We start from the raw sequence: 16,279 nt of genomic DNA, 5'->3' as shown, positions 1-16,279 counted from the left end.
CCCTAATAAAGCACAGTGAGCTGAAGGTCTGTGAAGTCTTCAGGATGGATACTTGGAGAATACTGTTGGTTGCAGCCCTGGTAACTTCTGTATGCACTGTGAGTATATGAGGCATTATTATTATAAACATATTCTGTTATTAATAAGATGACTCTGTGTTTTGTTTACAGATACCTATTTCTCAGGAAGTGCATGGTAAGGCAATAACTGAGATAATACAAACTATATAATCTACATTAAAGTGTACGTAATACTTTGAAGCAAACAGTGTCAGGACAATTCTACCTTTGAGTAAAATCTTGGGAATACATCGTGGTCGTACAACTTTCAAATTTCATAGAGTGAGAAAAAACGCTGCTCTTGTGGTTTGTGCTTGCACAAATTATCCTTATACAGGCAACACAAACAACAAAAATAAAGCTGTTTTAATCCTATGTCATTTTTTTACACTATAAAATTATGCAACTCAGCATGAAAGTATTCTGAATATTAAGAATTCATTACTCTCTGATCACGTGTTGGAATACATCACAAAATATATTTTAATGTAGGTTATTCCATTTTTAATGACTATACAATTTCAAAGTATTCTTCAAAGTATTCTTCACAACACTGAGGTGAAATTTGCAACCTATTACTACTACTACTACTACTACTACTACTACTACTGTTTTATTGATGAATTGTAACTGAATCTGTTTGTGTTGTTACAGAGGTATATCCAAATGGAGAAGATGAGAACCCCATTTTGAATAAAGGTGAGAATCTTCTTCTTATAGTCCATTAAAAAGTATAATTACTATCTTAAGTTATTATTATTTGTGTGTGTATTTGTGGTTCTGTGCAGGCTCAGATGTCAACCTGTTTGAAGGAGACATTTTAATTCCTGTAAGTTCAACAAAACCATAATATTTTAGATACAGCATCCTAGTTTTCATCAGTTTATTTGTTTTTTTTTATGGTAAAGGAAGGAAGAAATGCCTTGATTGACACAAGATACAGATGGAAGTTTCCAATCCCGTACATTTTGGGCGATGATTTGGGTAAGACATATTTTTATTTTATGAGATTACATTGTGACCAGTGGCAGGTAAGCACACATCTAGCTCAGAGCATTTCCAAAACCATAGCTTTTATGTGGTCTTGCTATGGTCAGTAACATTGGTTCATGGAAGAAGCAATGGTGAAATAAAAAATAGGTGAGAAATTTAAGCTACAAGTGTTATAATACAGTGCATATATTGACCTATATAAGAATCATAATCGGAAAGTGATGTGGTGCAACTTAAAACAAATAAATAAAATATAAACTATGATAAAATAAAGCACTGCATTCAAAATAAGATGTTAAATAAAAATAGACTTGAGTGAATATAATACCAAATGTACAGTATGGACAGAAGAACAGTGCAAATCTAGCAGTGCAAGTAGATCAGTTACTGTTGAAATGAGATACATAAACAAGTAACACATAACACTGAAAGGTTTTGCTTGATCGTTTTACATTTTTATTTATTTTTTATTATACGAAAGTTGTCCACACTCACAATTTCTTGTCCCAGATCTCAATGCCAAAGGCTGTGTCCACCAGGCCTTTGAGATGTACCGCCTTAAGTCCTGTGTTGACTTCAAACCCTACGAGGGAGAGCGAACCTACATCAAGTTTGAGAAGAGAGGAGGGTATGGACCACTTTTTATTTGAAATGTATTAAAGTGCACTCTGTAACTTTTCTGGTCGGGGGTCCATTCTGCTGCCTGTTTTTGCTTTCAAAATATGTGAAATGTGCATTAAGTGTCATGCATTCGTTATTCTGCTCGAATGAAATTAAATTAAATGAAACTGGGTCAAGGTTTAGGTTAGAGCTGGATAAAACAAGGTCTAGAGCTACAATCAAGTCTAAGTCCAGGACTAAACTGGGCTCAAACTTAACTTTATGATTAGGATTTTTACTGTAAATATTGTTCAAAAGCCTTTGTATTTCTGTATACATTATATCCATATAGAAAAAAGAAAATGTAAGTTTGAGAGCCAATACTGCACGATAAGACTTATGTGTTGTGGTTGCCAGATGCTTCTCCAGAGTGGGGGACCAGCAGATCGGTCAGGTCCTATCTCTGGGTCGAGGCTGTGATCATAAAGCTGTGATAGAACATGAGCTGCTCCACGCTCTGGGCTTCTACCACGAGCAGTCACGCACAGACCGCGACGACTATGTGGACATTTGGCTTGATCAAGTCACAGACGGTACAGCGATTTTTTTTATCAAGATTGGAAAATAGAGAAATATAAAAGCAGAACTTTATGATTTGAGTATTGTAAATTTGGAAAAAATGGGAATTAAGATCTACAAAATTTGGCAGTCCAATCTGGCATCTGTGTGTACATTTGTATAAACTGTAGGAATGGAGCCAATTTACTGAAAATAATGCAAAAGAAATATGTCATGATACCCACTAATAGCTGATAAAGTTAAAAAGTAGTAGATGTATCAAGTGGGATGGAAAGCTGGCTTGAATACCAAATCACTATACATGGTGGTAAGAGGCAGTTTTATAGTAATGCCATAGTTGAAGTGAGTTTTGAGTGATTCATTTTAGCACAGTATTGTATTATGACCCATATGACAATGAGTCTCTTTCCCTCAGGACTTCAACATAACTTTAACAAATACAACGACGACTTCATCACAGATCAGAACACTCCGTATGATTATGAATCGATAATGCACTACCGCCCCTTCTCCTTCAACAAGAACGAGTCCATCCCCACCATCACCACCAAAATCCCAGAGTTCTATAACATCATCGGACAGTACCTGGACTTCAGCAAAATGGACCTACTCAGGCTCAACCGCATGTACAACTGCTGTAAGTGGCTTTGGTGACCAGCTGTTCTTCGTTTGGCTGTCCTGACTGCTGTCCTTCGTCCCACATATTTAAACAATGGCCCACTTGTTCATCGATGCCACATTGATGAATTGTACAAAGTGGGATTTATATAGATAACTTGTAAATATTCTGTAGAAGACTTTTTGGGCTGTTGAAGGTAACGGCCCTTCATGTCTGCACTGTGGGAGCGACGTTGGGGGAAACAGTGCTTGATTTGTCTGTTTTTAATGTTCGTATCTTGATTTAGGGACAGTAAATAATAAAAACCCCACGATCATGTAGAGCGGATTAATATGAACATTTAAAGGCCAATAGAAAGTGAATAGGAGTTGATGGAGCTGGAAGTGCCCCCGTGCTCACTTCCTATTTGGGACATGACGGCTAGCAGGTTAATCGTTAGTTAGTTCAGTGATTAATAATTGAGCCTGTTCACTCTGGTTTGATAATCAAAATATAAGTTCTAATAATAATTTGAAATCCATATATTTGTCCTGCAGCCGGCCCTTTGACCCTGCTGGACCAGTGCTCCTTTGAGTTTGCAAACATCTGTGGAATGATCCAGAGCTCCACTGACGACACAGACTGGATCCACACCCAAAGCACGACGGGGCATGAGGACCACACACTGCTGGGACGATGCAGAGGTAAATATGGATGTAATACAAAAATCTAAAACATTTATTCATCCTTGTTTTGTCCCTAAAATATGCATTATGGAACTTTTTTGGGGGCAGGGTTCCCCACCTGCTTGTCTCTATGGGGATGTTTTGCTTTGAATTTTCTATATATGGCCTTTAATCTGTACGGAGACAAGCAGATCACACCATAGGACCAAGTTACAGGTCAGATCAGCGGAGAGGTGACCCGGTTCACAGTGAAGAATGCATATTTTTCAAGTTATTTTTGAGGCATAAAAACACTTGTAATTGAATAAATGTAATATAGACTAACACCATACATAGATAGTTTAATGCCATGGAACATTCCAGGCAAAGCAACAACATCTCCATGGAGACCAGTGAGTAGCGGACCTTGCACCAAAATTTTAAGTTACATAGTGCACTTTTTTAAAATTTCCTCTTTTGTAAACTTGATTACACATTTCAAATATTCAAAAACAATTGTCTACCATAAAATATCACACTGTATTTTAGATGCTGGATACTACATGCACTTTAGTACTAACACTGGAAAGGCCCAGGAGTCTGCCCTGCTGGAGTCTCGGACCTTGTACCCCAAACGGAACTTCCAGTGTCTGCAGTTTTTCTATAAGATGACAGGCAACCCCCAGGACCGACTGGTGGTCTGGGTCAAGATGGATGATGGTACAGGAACAGTCAGAAGGATGAAGAAAATACACACTTTCACAGGTGAGTACTAGACTGTGTTGAGTATAGGACTACAAGGAAGAGCGCTGCATCAAGGGAAACACAGATTTGAATATTGAGATACTATGTGGACTATTCAAATTCAAGTTGTTTCAGGAGCTTACTAATGTACTTACAGAGTCAACATTTGGTCTGATAACAAGAACCATGAACTTAGATAAAGTTTAATGGGCAGACAAGGGAACATTTGGAAAATAGAAAATGGATAGGATCAGAAATGAAAGTTTATGAAGGTTTTGCACAGGAATTGAGTATAAGAACTGAAGAATGCATAGGTTATAAAAAGTGGATGGATGAATAAAGTATAGCAGTCAAATGTTCTTAGGAAGTGAAGGAAAAATGATCAAGGTTCCCAATCCTTTCCCTATTTTACCAGCAACTACATTGCCAACACCAACATCTTTCTTATCTGACTAAGGACTGCCTTATACAAATACATGTTTTATGGTTAATATAGATGTTATTGAACTGTAATCATTATCAAAATCCCTTCATAATAATTTAGCATCACAGGTCTAATCTAGATAATACAAACAGCCCTACCCAACTTGAGTTCAAGGATGGATTTTTCCATTTGGCAATCGTTCATTAATAAGTGATCAGTTTCAAACAGAATAGTGTCAACTGTTTCTGTCCGTTGATACATTGGTGAGTGATTGACGGTATATTTTCCAGGTACTAAATGAGCTCACAACAAACCTCACATGGTGTGTAAACTCCATAGACTGTATATATACATGGACATAGCTAGCCTCCGCATTCTGGCTCCAATTCACTTTATATTGGAAAACTGTCACCCCTCTCTCTGTAACTGCTGCTGTCAGACTCGGCATTTTTGTCTTAAAATGTTTGTATTAACCCGCTGTACATGATTCTGGTGTTTATTCCGCTATTGTATACCTAAATCAAGATATGAACATTAATAACAGACAGCTCAGGCGCCTTCTTCCCTGAGGTCGCCCCCACTAGAGTTAGCAACAGGTCTGATTCACAGCATTGCTAAGCGCTCACTCCCTGCTAAATTAGCAGTGCAGGGGGGAAGGGGTGTTACCTTCAACAGCCTCACTTCGGATTGACTCTTTGGTTGCTATGATACTCACGATCGAAATTCCAAATATGGAATTTATCTCCAAATTCACCCCTATAACTGCTCTAGCCTCAATGAGCTTCATTTCACTGGAGCCGAACTCTATGTGTGACATCACACTCACTTAGTCGACTTGTTTATACAGTGGTATGGTAAACTCCAACATGCAAACCCTGCTTAACGTGCTAAAAGTATCGGTCAAAAGCACTAGCACTGCACTATATTGGTTGGTCGAAAAATAATTGCCTTTATATTTGGTGTGTACAGGTGTATCAGACTCTGCCTGGAAAATTGCTCACGTTCGGCTGGAGGTGGACGTGAAGTTCCGTTATGCTTTCCAGGGTGTCCGTGGTGACCCCGTCATGTCAAAAGGGGGCATCTTCCTGGACGACATCAGCCTTTCCGAAACGCGCTGTCCCAACGCCGTATGGACCATCTCAAACTTCTCCAAAATTATGGAAACAGCAAAGCGCGGGTTTGCCATCGATAGTCCCATCTTCTACAGTCCAGAGGGGTATGGGTATGGGGTGCGTCTTATCCCCCTATCTAGCTACATGGACTACACCGGGAACTATACAGCACTGTACTTCTTCTTGGCCAGTGGAGTGAATGATGTGGCGATGCAGTGGCCCGCAGTGAACCGACAAGCCACTCTGATAGTTATGGACCAAGACCCCGATATCAAACTGAGGATGTCCACAGCCCGGAGTCTAACTACAGACCTCACCTGTATGTCATATTTGGATTTTAATTACAAGTTGCACAGTATAGTCAGAATCACTGTATTGAAAATGGAGTTGTGTCATCACTCCTCAATGATTATTTTATACATTAGTGGTTCTCACACTTTTCACACCAAATACCAAATAAGAAAATACTTGGCCTTCTGAGTACCACTAGATCTAAACTAGGTTTTTTGATTGCACTACACAAATGCTATACTATTTCTCAACAAGGATTAACCAAGAGGAGGACAAAAAGTGGAATAAATTGACTATCCTCTTATTATATTTAAACTGCAGTCTACAGGAGCTGGAGAAGCACCACAGTTTGATAAACATAGCATGCAAGACCAACAAAGATGACAGCATTTACCAATTCAATTCAAGTGGCAAATGCTACAGAAACACAGAAGCAATTGGAAGGAAAAAATAGTTTACCCATTTGGCACCTATCCATTTTCATTATATGCAATGCAGTATTTACAAGTAGTTACTGTATGCATCATGGTATGTTATGGACATATTCTAATGCTTACGTCTCATCAGTTGATATTCACCTCTTGTGTTACACCACTTTCTCTGTTTGATAATTTACTATCTGAATTTCTACATGATGAACCAGAAAAAGATGTACAGTAATACTAAATGGACCTAAATTTGTCTTCTCTTATACAGCTGAAAATGGGAAGTACTTGTGGGACAACCCCTCCAAAGTAGGGACTTATGACCCCTCATGTGCATGTTACAAAGGCTCGGCCTGGGGCTGGAGGAACTTCGTCAAACACTTCGACCTCCGTAGACGTAACTACCTAAAGAATGACGACCTCATCATCTTCATCGACTTTGAAGGTTAGAGATCAACTGGGTTAAAGCAGAAATATAAAGTAGCCATTTAACAACTTTTGTGACTAACCTTTTGTTTAGCTGTGTAAAAACTGGACAGACCTTGCATTTTGCTTGTGATTAAAATACATGAGGCAACAGTTTTACTATGTTCACAGATATCTCATCAATGATCAAGACAGAAGTGCCAGTCAAACCAGCAGAGTGAATGTGATGGCCAAAAGTCCAAAAGTAAGACTCAAACAAATACATAATAAGATGCTTGTCAACTGATCAACATCTCAAGTTATTTTCTTACAGTTTTTTTTTATTTTTTAGGTTTCCTGTATTATTGAAGGACAATGAAGATACAAGCAACAATGTAGTTTTGCAATTCATTCATAATAATAATAATTCAAAATAATAATAATTCATTTTCTTGGTTAAAAAACTTAAATTTTCTTAAATAAAGCTGTACAAACACAATGGTTCATTTGCCAATGCACTGATGCAACTAATGTAACACAGAAATGAAAAAAAAAAAAAAATAATTACACAAGTGTGTATATGGAAGCCTAATTCTGTTATGTGTTTCTCAATATACACAATTTACTCACTATTTTATAGCAAAGTATCTTATATCAAACATTTTTAGAAGCAGACCGGAATCTTAGCATGTTATTCATCCAGAGACACCAGTTCAATGTGTTTTGCCAATAATTAGCATGATTAGCATCATGCTGTGCATTGCTTTTCATTTTATTAACATTTTTGCTCCCATAGTTATTTTTGCTTACACCTCACATCAGCTCATTTTAATCAGGCCCTCTTTTATCAACTATTACTGCCACGACTGATATGAAATGCTCTACATAAACAGATAAGAGAGTGCATGATAACTCCACTAGACTTTGAATAGAGATTCATTATAAGTCATATGGTTCATAATAAATCCTGAGTCAATATATCAAGTCAAGATGCATCAGTTTAAAATGTTTGAAAATATAATCAACCTGCAGAGTAAACTACTACAATAACAAACCTATAAACCTCTATAAATATAGAGACAAAGGAGTGAGAACAGTACATCTGCCAGCATGCTTTATATTTTTGAGGAAAACACGCTACCTGGATATCTCCATGGAGACAAGCAATACAAAGTTACAGATCAGATCTGTGGTGAGACAACCCTTCTCATAGTGGTGATACATGTTTTATAAGCTATAAAAACACCCACAATTAAATCTATGCTAGATAGATATGCTTAATTCTGTACTGTGGAACATTACAAAGCAATCTCCATCTCCATGGAGGCAAATACCAACCCGTCACCAGAAAAGTTACTATTAGTTTTGGAAATCAGATGTAGACCCATTTTACAGAATAAGAATTATATATAAATTATGGCTTTCAAATGCCTGTGAATTGCTGCCAAATCAAATCAAGTGTAAAAATGTTATCGCAGCATTAGTTTTCCTACCTACACACTACAAAAATAAAGGCTAGGCTAGTTTGTTTCATTGTTTGCATAAGCCCACACTAATGTAATGTACTTTATGATTGACACTTTACTTCAGTGATTATGTCCAACACTGTCACAAAGCCTTGGGCATGTGTTAATTTCTGTTACACATTAAAAGTCATGTAAGTGGTCATAGTTCAACCAGTCTTTATGGGCCTGTTTACACTCACACCGGATTCATGGTTGTGAGCGAATATCAACATGAAGACGGCACTTTTCCTCTGTATTTTTATCTTTCTCAAGGTAAAGCTATTTTCTATTTTGAATTTATTCTCAAGCTAATTACAGAATCATGTATACAACTTTGGATATATTGTTGGTCCTAGGTGCAAGCATTTCCCAGACACTTAGGTAAACTTTAGTCACTATATCCATAATTCCAAAGTCAACTCACTGTTGTGGTGTTGAACATGCTAAAGCTAAATTGCTCATACTATTTTCCCTATAGGTGAAGAGGTCGATGCAGGAGAACTAAGGGATGACATACTTGACATCAATAAAGGTACACCATATTTTTTTCTTCTTTTTTCTAAACAAATTTACCAAAACTTTTCATTTTATGTCTTAGGCTTACTCCATTTGAAAGAGGGCGATATTGCTGGTGATGTGGGTAGTCTACCAAAACTAATCATTTTGTTCATGTTTATTTTGAACGAGCTTATTTATAATTTCACAATATGTCTACAGCACCGCAGGAATGCACTTGTGAATGAAACCATGAGATGGAAATTCCCCATTCCCTACATTCTGACAGACTCTTTAGGTAGGTCATCACTTTAATGTAACAAGTTGGAGTATATAAACACTCAAACGTAGGAGTAGAGTTGGGTAATATATCAGCATAATTATTTTTAAATATGCAAAAGTAGATTGACAAGTAGCTTACTTTTTCTATAATAACAAAAGTGTCAAAAAGCAGGAAAAACAGTTCATTTGCAATAAAACAGAGCCCTGCATTGTAATCTATCGAACAAGGTTAAAATGTGATGCTCCTGCACTTTTCATTTCATTTTCCTGTCCAGTCACTTTTTGTGCAATATTTAAACCTCAACCAATACATATTTGGTCATTTTTGCACATATTTAATGGACTGCATTGCATTTACTTTGCCAAGCCATAATGACACTGTACTGTATGTAACCAGATGGTACTTTAGTGTCTAGAACTAGAACTAAAGCATGATTTTGGGTGAGTGATAGAAGTATTACGCCTTCATTTTAAAACTAAATGATCCCATTACTCTTGTAGAAATCTTAATGTGTTACATTTCAGACTTGAATGCCAAAGGTGTGATCCTGCAGGCCTTTGAGGAGTACAGGCTGCGCTCGTGTGTGGACTTCAAACCATACGAAGGAGAGAGCACCTACATCTCCTTCACCAAACTAGACGGGTGAGCAGAATCAAGCAGTAGGTGGAGAGTCAGCCACTTCTGTGTCTCTGGAGAGATGTTATTGATTCGGCTGGAATGTTCCACGGTATGCCATTAAGCTTATGTATCTCCATGGAGCCAAACATGTGATAGGTAAAAATAAAAGAGGCTTAAATACAACAATAGACATGGATAAAATAATAATAGAGATGGGCAATTCCAGGGCTGAAATCATCATCAAAATGTAGTTTAAAAACACAGTGGAGTACTTCCTGTATTACCACATGACATCACAAGGTGGAACAGAGTGTTTTCTGTTCCGTTTCCATTTTCTGTGCCATTTCATACACTTTATTCTATGTAATTTTTCTGTATGTAGATTCTGGCTACTATAGGAAGTTAGAAACTGAATGTATATATAAATACAAATATTAGTATAACAGTGCAAAAGTATCAGTGCAGTTAGATAAAGTATTGAAATGAGTTAAAGTGACTTCTCCCCTGCCCGTTCCTCAGGTGCTGGTCATTCGTGGGGGATTATAAAACGGGTCAGAACGTGTCGATCGGGGCACGCTGCGACACAAAAGCCATTGTGGAACATGAACTTCTCCACGCTCTGGGCTTCTACCATGAGCAGTCACGCTCCGACAGAGACGACTATGTCAAGATCTGGTGGGACCAAATAGAAGACGGTAGGCTACAGTGAGATAAGTATATACACTATATTACTAAAAAGGGTGAAAAATAGGGTGTAGTTTTGCTTGGTTAGGGAACAACCTTAAAATACATACCATTTTTGCATAGATATGCTCTTTAAAATTGTTCAGAGCATTGTTGGTGATATTTTGAGCTTATGTAATGGAATGCAGTGTAATCTGTCTGCTGTCTGAACACAAAGAATAAAAAGTATAGACATAATAGGCACTTAACTGCAGTGGTTCTCAAAATGGGAGCTCTAACCTTTGCTATTGGGGTCCTTGATTATCTTGGGCTCCTGTCTTGAAAAGTTTGAGACCCACTATTTTACTGTACACCAACTCAAATACTTTCAATGTATTTTTCGCGTGTTATACTACAGAAAATGTGGAACTTGTTTTATGTTATTTGTATGAAAACGAACATGTTTCTTATAGGAATGGAGCATAACTTTAACAAATACGAAGATGACTACATCACGGATTTGAACACAGCGTATGATTACGAGTCCATAATGCACTACAGGCCCCTGTCGTTTAACATAAACGAGTCCATCCCCACCATCACCACCACCATCCCCGAGTTCAACAACGTCATCGGCCAGCGCCTTGACTTCAGCGCCATCGATATCACCAGACTCAACCGCATGTACGACTGTGGTGAGGACTGATAGCGTCTAAGCAAGTTATGGTTATCACTAGGCATGGGGCGATGTTGAAATATGGCGTCACGATTATCATGACCAAAACAACTGCGATTGACAATTATATCAATAATTATTAAAGTTGCTCACAGTTTAAAAATTGTATGGATATGAATAATAATAATAATAATAATTTTAATGTCATCAATAGGTTCCATATTTAAAGCAAAATGAGAAGATAAGGGAGAAGTAACTTTTTTCTGCACATTCTGGCGATTTAATAGAGATTATCTTTGTTGGCGATTCTCACAATTATAGAAAATGTCCCATGAACGATTATTGTCAACCCTTTTTATCACAATAAACGGTATTATTCTTTATTGTCCCATCCCTAGTTATCAGTAAAGCCCCGCTGTGGAACATTTCAACTTATAACGAGACCAGAATAAAGGCATTTATTTTATTATAGGTGTTTTTTCTTTCATACAGTTATTATCTAACGTATGGTATGCTTGGTTTGAAATAATTACTGAACTATTATTATTATTATTATTATTATTATTATTATTATTATTATTATTATTATTATTATTATTATTATTGATAACGATTCTTGTGCTCAAAGTAGTAACTTTTGTCTTTGCCTTAAGAAGTAATAACTACCATCAGCTTAACAGTGATTGGTTGTATTTGTCTGTCACTCACCCTGGCAGCCCAATAAGAGGAATGGGTGCAGTAATAGTTGTTTTTGGTACATTTTACGTTGGCTAATTGATTAATTGATTGATTGATTTATAAATATTTTCATTCCAGCAAACTCTCACACTCTGCTGGACCAGTGCTCCTTTGAACAGATAAACATCTGTGGAATGATCCAGAATGAGGCCGACAGCAGTGACTGGGTCCAGACCCTGAGCACCCCCGCAGACCCGGACTACACCCTGGGCGGCCGCTGCAGAGGTAACACAGCGGCGGGGCGTTAGAGAGAGGCTTAAAAATAGGCTCACATCCTCACCCAGTATCACCCAGTATCATTTATAGTCATACACAGACTACAGGTATTTATTATCTCTATGATATGTTTACATCTACTCTGGCACTAGCTAAAATACTCCAAGAAGAGAGAATGTTTTAGATTTGTTAGAAAAAACATCTTGGGCCAATATGGTTGCGGGGAAGAGGATAGGCCGACATATGGTTCTACTGCCATGGTGAGAAATGGAGGAGGGAATAATGTGTATTTATATGGTGCTAGGTGATTGATTGAAAGTATCAGACAGGCACAAACATTATGTAAACTTGATTCTTGTGAACATAAAACCATGTTATAATTCTGTTACCTCATCCAAAACATACCAGGAGTTGTGTTTTGTTTCATTCACATATGTTTGAGTAATCTTGCATTATTAGGCTGTCTAATTCACCAAAGCTCAAAATGCTCTGTTCTACTTTGTCATGTCCTGAAGCGGTAGTTTTCAAGTTAACAGCCACATTTTACCTTTTACTCAGCACAGATAGGCAATTCCAGTGAAGATGTTTGGAGTTTAAAAGCATGTACCACATGACATCACAAGGTGGAACAGAGTGTTTTCAGTTTGAGAGAAGAACAGCCTAAATGTGCAGGGTTTGTGTGTTAAACATGTGTGAATGAACCAAAACAGAACCCCAGGTATGTTTGTGATGAGGAGAAAAAAAAGCATAATATGAGCCCTTTAAAGAGTGGAGAAATAAAATCAGCCATCTTTAATACATCTTCACATCATACACTTTATTATTAATGTGTATTTTTTCTGTTTGTAGATTCTGGTTACTATATGAAGTTTGACAAGTCCTCGGGAGCAGCTGGGAACAGTGCTCTGCTAGAGTCTCGGATCCTCTATCCCAAACGCTCAGAGCAGTGCCTGCAGTTCTTCTACAGGATGACAGGGGGCGCCGGAGACTCACTGGTGGTGTGGGTGCGCACGGACGATGGAACAGGCAATGTCACCAGCCTCAAGAAGGTCCACACCTTCTCAGGTACAGACTTGATGTTATGTGAAACTATTTGCTGACAATGTACACATGTTCAACTCCTGTAGACTTCTGTTATATTGTTAGATATAATATAGTCATAATATATAGACATTTACCTCATACAGTTATATTTAGCCCATGTAAGACCAAAAGGCAAGTTAAATGACCCATAACACACATTATGCCAAACTGACTGGAAAAAAAATCCATCAATCCACAGTTTTCTTCTGTGAGAACTCAAAAATCCTCTGTTCACATATTGCTCATTTAGTTGCGTCATAGATCAGTCTCTGGACTTTTCTTGTTTTTAAAGCCATAAACCATCACCTGACTCATTCTGTGATCAAAATCTGTTCAGAATGAATGTATGGCTGTATTAGTGTAGCATTTCCGGAGGATAAGCACTTCAGTTGTTCAATTCCCCAACATAATATATGTTCCTTAAGTAAGATAAAATAGTGGATGCTTTATACCACAATATTATTGCAGCATCAAAAATCATTACATTCAATTAAAGATAAATTAATGAAGTGTTGAGTGTTTTTATGTATCCTGGTTTCATATTTACAGGCATGCTTGATTCATTTCACTAACATGCCTGTTGTTTGTACTAGATGCTGACAGTAACTGGACGATAGCTCATGTCCCTCTCAAAGTAAAACAGAAGTTCCGTTACATCTTCCAAGGAGTCCGCGGGACCGAAATTTCAACGGGTGCCATTTTTATCGACGACATCACGCTCACTGAGACTGTCTGTCCGAGCATTGTTTGGCAGATCAGGAACTTTAAAAGTCAAATAGACAGCTCTCCTGTTAGGACCATTATGAAGAGCCCCTGCTTCTACAGTCCAGAGGGATATCGTTTTGGTGTCTCCGTGCATCTTGATAGACGAGACTATGTGGGCGTATTCATTCACCCTTGCAGTGGGGAGAATGATGCAGTGTTGGAGTGGCCGGCTAAAAACAGACAAGTGACAGTGGTTGCCATGGACCAAGATCCAGATGTGAGACTGAGAATGTCATCCACACGAAGTTTCACTACAACAGGTCTCTATGTTTCTTTTATCATTTAAGAATTATTCAGCCAAAGAGGGTTGCAAAGTTAGGTCCAATGAATAGTTTATTGAAATATAATATTTTGCATTATTAGGCTGTAACATTTTATGCTACAATAGGTATGTCACAAGGGATTTAGACACTCTATAATTATGCTGTTTAAAAAAAGATAAAAGAATATACATAACAGATAGATAGATAGGAAAAAGGTAGGACATCAAAGTAGACAATGTGCCCCTGGTACTTCTTAATATAATGATCCTAAAAGTTGTAGAGTGGGAAAAAAAAAGAAAAGTATAGGCTTTTCATTTTTGTTCATCACACCAGTTTAATCCAGCCAAATTCTGTCCTGTTTTTGTGTTGCTGCTCTGTACAGACTCCTGGAACCGTCCCTCTGCCTCCTCGGGGGCCACATGGGACCCCACCTGTGACTGTTTCCGTGGAAATGACTTTGGCTGGGCAACGTTCATATCCCACCAACATCTGCTCCGTCGCAGCTTCCTCAAGAACAATGACCTCATCCTCACAGCCGACTTCAACGGTATTACACTTCTTTCATTACTTTTAAGTTACTGGGTAATTTTTCTGGTGGAGGGCCTGCTACCTGCTTGTCTCCTTAAGGTTCCACTATATGGCATTAAACCCATCTACCCCCATGGAGACAAGCTGGTGACCCCAGTAAGCCCAGTTACAAGTCTAATCTGTGGAGAGAAAACTCCACTCAGAGTAAGAATCTATGTCTCACAATGATTTTTTAGCAATAAAACACTGTAATTAAATAAGCAAAAGTTAAAACTAATGTCGTACTGTTTAATATTCCAGGCAAAGGAATAAGATCTTGATGGTTACAAGCAGGTGGCGGACCCTGCACCAGAAAAGTTACATACTTACCTTTAAGACTTTAAGAAGTCTTATTATTATTTATTTAAATCCAGATTGTACAAATAAATGAAATTCTTTTTTCAGACTTGACTCACCTGATAAAGACAGAGGTACCAGTCAAACCTGCTGTGTCCAGTGAGGGCGTCCCCAAGGAGGACCCAGTCCGATTGGGTGGTCCAAAGCCCAGAGAGGCCCGAGCTGTCACTGCCTGTCACCCAGAGCTGTGTCTGAACGGAGGGGTTTGTGTGGAGATTGAGGACATTGCCTCCTGCAGGTCAAAAAGCATCACTATAAACACTTTCAGTTAAATTCAATTCTTTAGCTATATAGCAACATGCTTAAAGGTTTTAAAAAAAACAAAACAAAAAACAAAACCTGAGGCCTCGCTCTGCTCATGCACTTACAGTTTTGTTTTTTTGTATGAACCGCTCGACCGTCTCCTCAAATTCAGCTGAAGTTGGATTGCGCTGATGGCCAAAATGAACATGGGGTTAATGCATAAAGCCAGTTAACGAAATTAGCACTGTACAAGCAGAATATCAAATGTAGGCCTATTTAAACACAAGTGCTGTTTCGACATGATGTAAATAATTTGTATAGCAAATATTTATAGTCTCACTTTACAAATAATTTAAATGCTGTAAATTATGTTTTTCTTTAGGTGTGCTTCAACTCAGAGCACCTTCTACACGGGGGACAGATGTGAGCGGCTGAACATTCACAGGGGCATTCTGGGAGCTCTGATTGGAGGAGCAGTTGGGACTATCATCCTGACTGCCGCCATCTTTACTGTTGTGCGGAGAACTTAATGTTAAAGCCGCCTTCAGTCAACCAGATGTGAGGTTCAAATGCACAAAGTAAAAACAAGCTGTCCAATGAGCACATAGCCATTAGAATTACTACTTACATAAATAAATTATGACTTTGTCCCATCTATTTGTGATTACTGACTCTTCTATAAATATAACTCGTAATTCAATTAAAAATAATCACTTTGTGATGAAAAAGTACTTGAAAAATTAGTTTAGCAGGGTACGATTCGTTAATTGTTACATCTAATGACTTTCTTATATATATATATATATATATATATATATATATATATATATATATATATATATATATATATATATATATATATATATATATATATATATATATATATATATATATATATATATATATAACCAA

The 16,279-nt window shown here is 37.7% G+C and overlaps 2 protein-coding genes across 2 annotated transcripts; both read left to right on the top strand.

Annotated features, from left to right (window-relative positions):
• The first annotated feature begins 2 nt into the window (after nucleotides 1-2).
• mep1a.1 (meprin A, alpha (PABA peptide hydrolase), tandem duplicate 1) lies at nucleotides 3-7,384 on the top strand. The gene is made up of 14 exons (XM_033990956.2): nucleotides 3-98; nucleotides 171-195; nucleotides 714-758; nucleotides 848-888; nucleotides 968-1,043; nucleotides 1,563-1,680; nucleotides 2,070-2,245; nucleotides 2,647-2,868; nucleotides 3,387-3,533; nucleotides 4,044-4,259; nucleotides 5,632-6,093; nucleotides 6,762-6,935; nucleotides 7,088-7,160; nucleotides 7,248-7,384. Exons 1-13 carry the CDS (start codon nucleotides 45-47, stop codon nucleotides 7,135-7,137), a joined length of 1,806 nt encoding a protein of 601 aa, XP_033846847.1. The 5' UTR covers nucleotides 3-44; the 3' UTR covers nucleotides 7,138-7,160; nucleotides 7,248-7,384.
• A 1,194-nt stretch (nucleotides 7,385-8,578) lies between these two features.
• mep1a.2 (meprin A, alpha (PABA peptide hydrolase), tandem duplicate 2) lies at nucleotides 8,579-16,007 on the top strand. The gene is made up of 14 exons (XM_033991440.2): nucleotides 8,579-8,673; nucleotides 8,757-8,781; nucleotides 8,879-8,932; nucleotides 8,999-9,036; nucleotides 9,118-9,193; nucleotides 9,703-9,820; nucleotides 10,316-10,491; nucleotides 10,933-11,154; nucleotides 11,952-12,098; nucleotides 12,939-13,154; nucleotides 13,766-14,197; nucleotides 14,583-14,747; nucleotides 15,173-15,362; nucleotides 15,750-16,007. Exons 1-14 carry the CDS (start codon nucleotides 8,632-8,634, stop codon nucleotides 15,895-15,897), a joined length of 2,049 nt encoding a protein of 682 aa, XP_033847331.1. The 5' UTR covers nucleotides 8,579-8,631; the 3' UTR covers nucleotides 15,898-16,007.
• Nucleotides 16,008-16,279: the final 272 nt, after the last annotated feature.

Source organism: Periophthalmus magnuspinnatus, chromosome 24 (genome assembly GCF_009829125.3).
Source record: "Periophthalmus magnuspinnatus isolate fPerMag1 chromosome 24, fPerMag1.2.pri, whole genome shotgun sequence".
Taxonomy (NCBI): Eukaryota; Metazoa; Chordata; class Actinopteri; order Gobiiformes; family Gobiidae; genus Periophthalmus; species Periophthalmus magnuspinnatus.
This window is presented reverse-complemented; position numbering and strand designations above follow the sequence as displayed.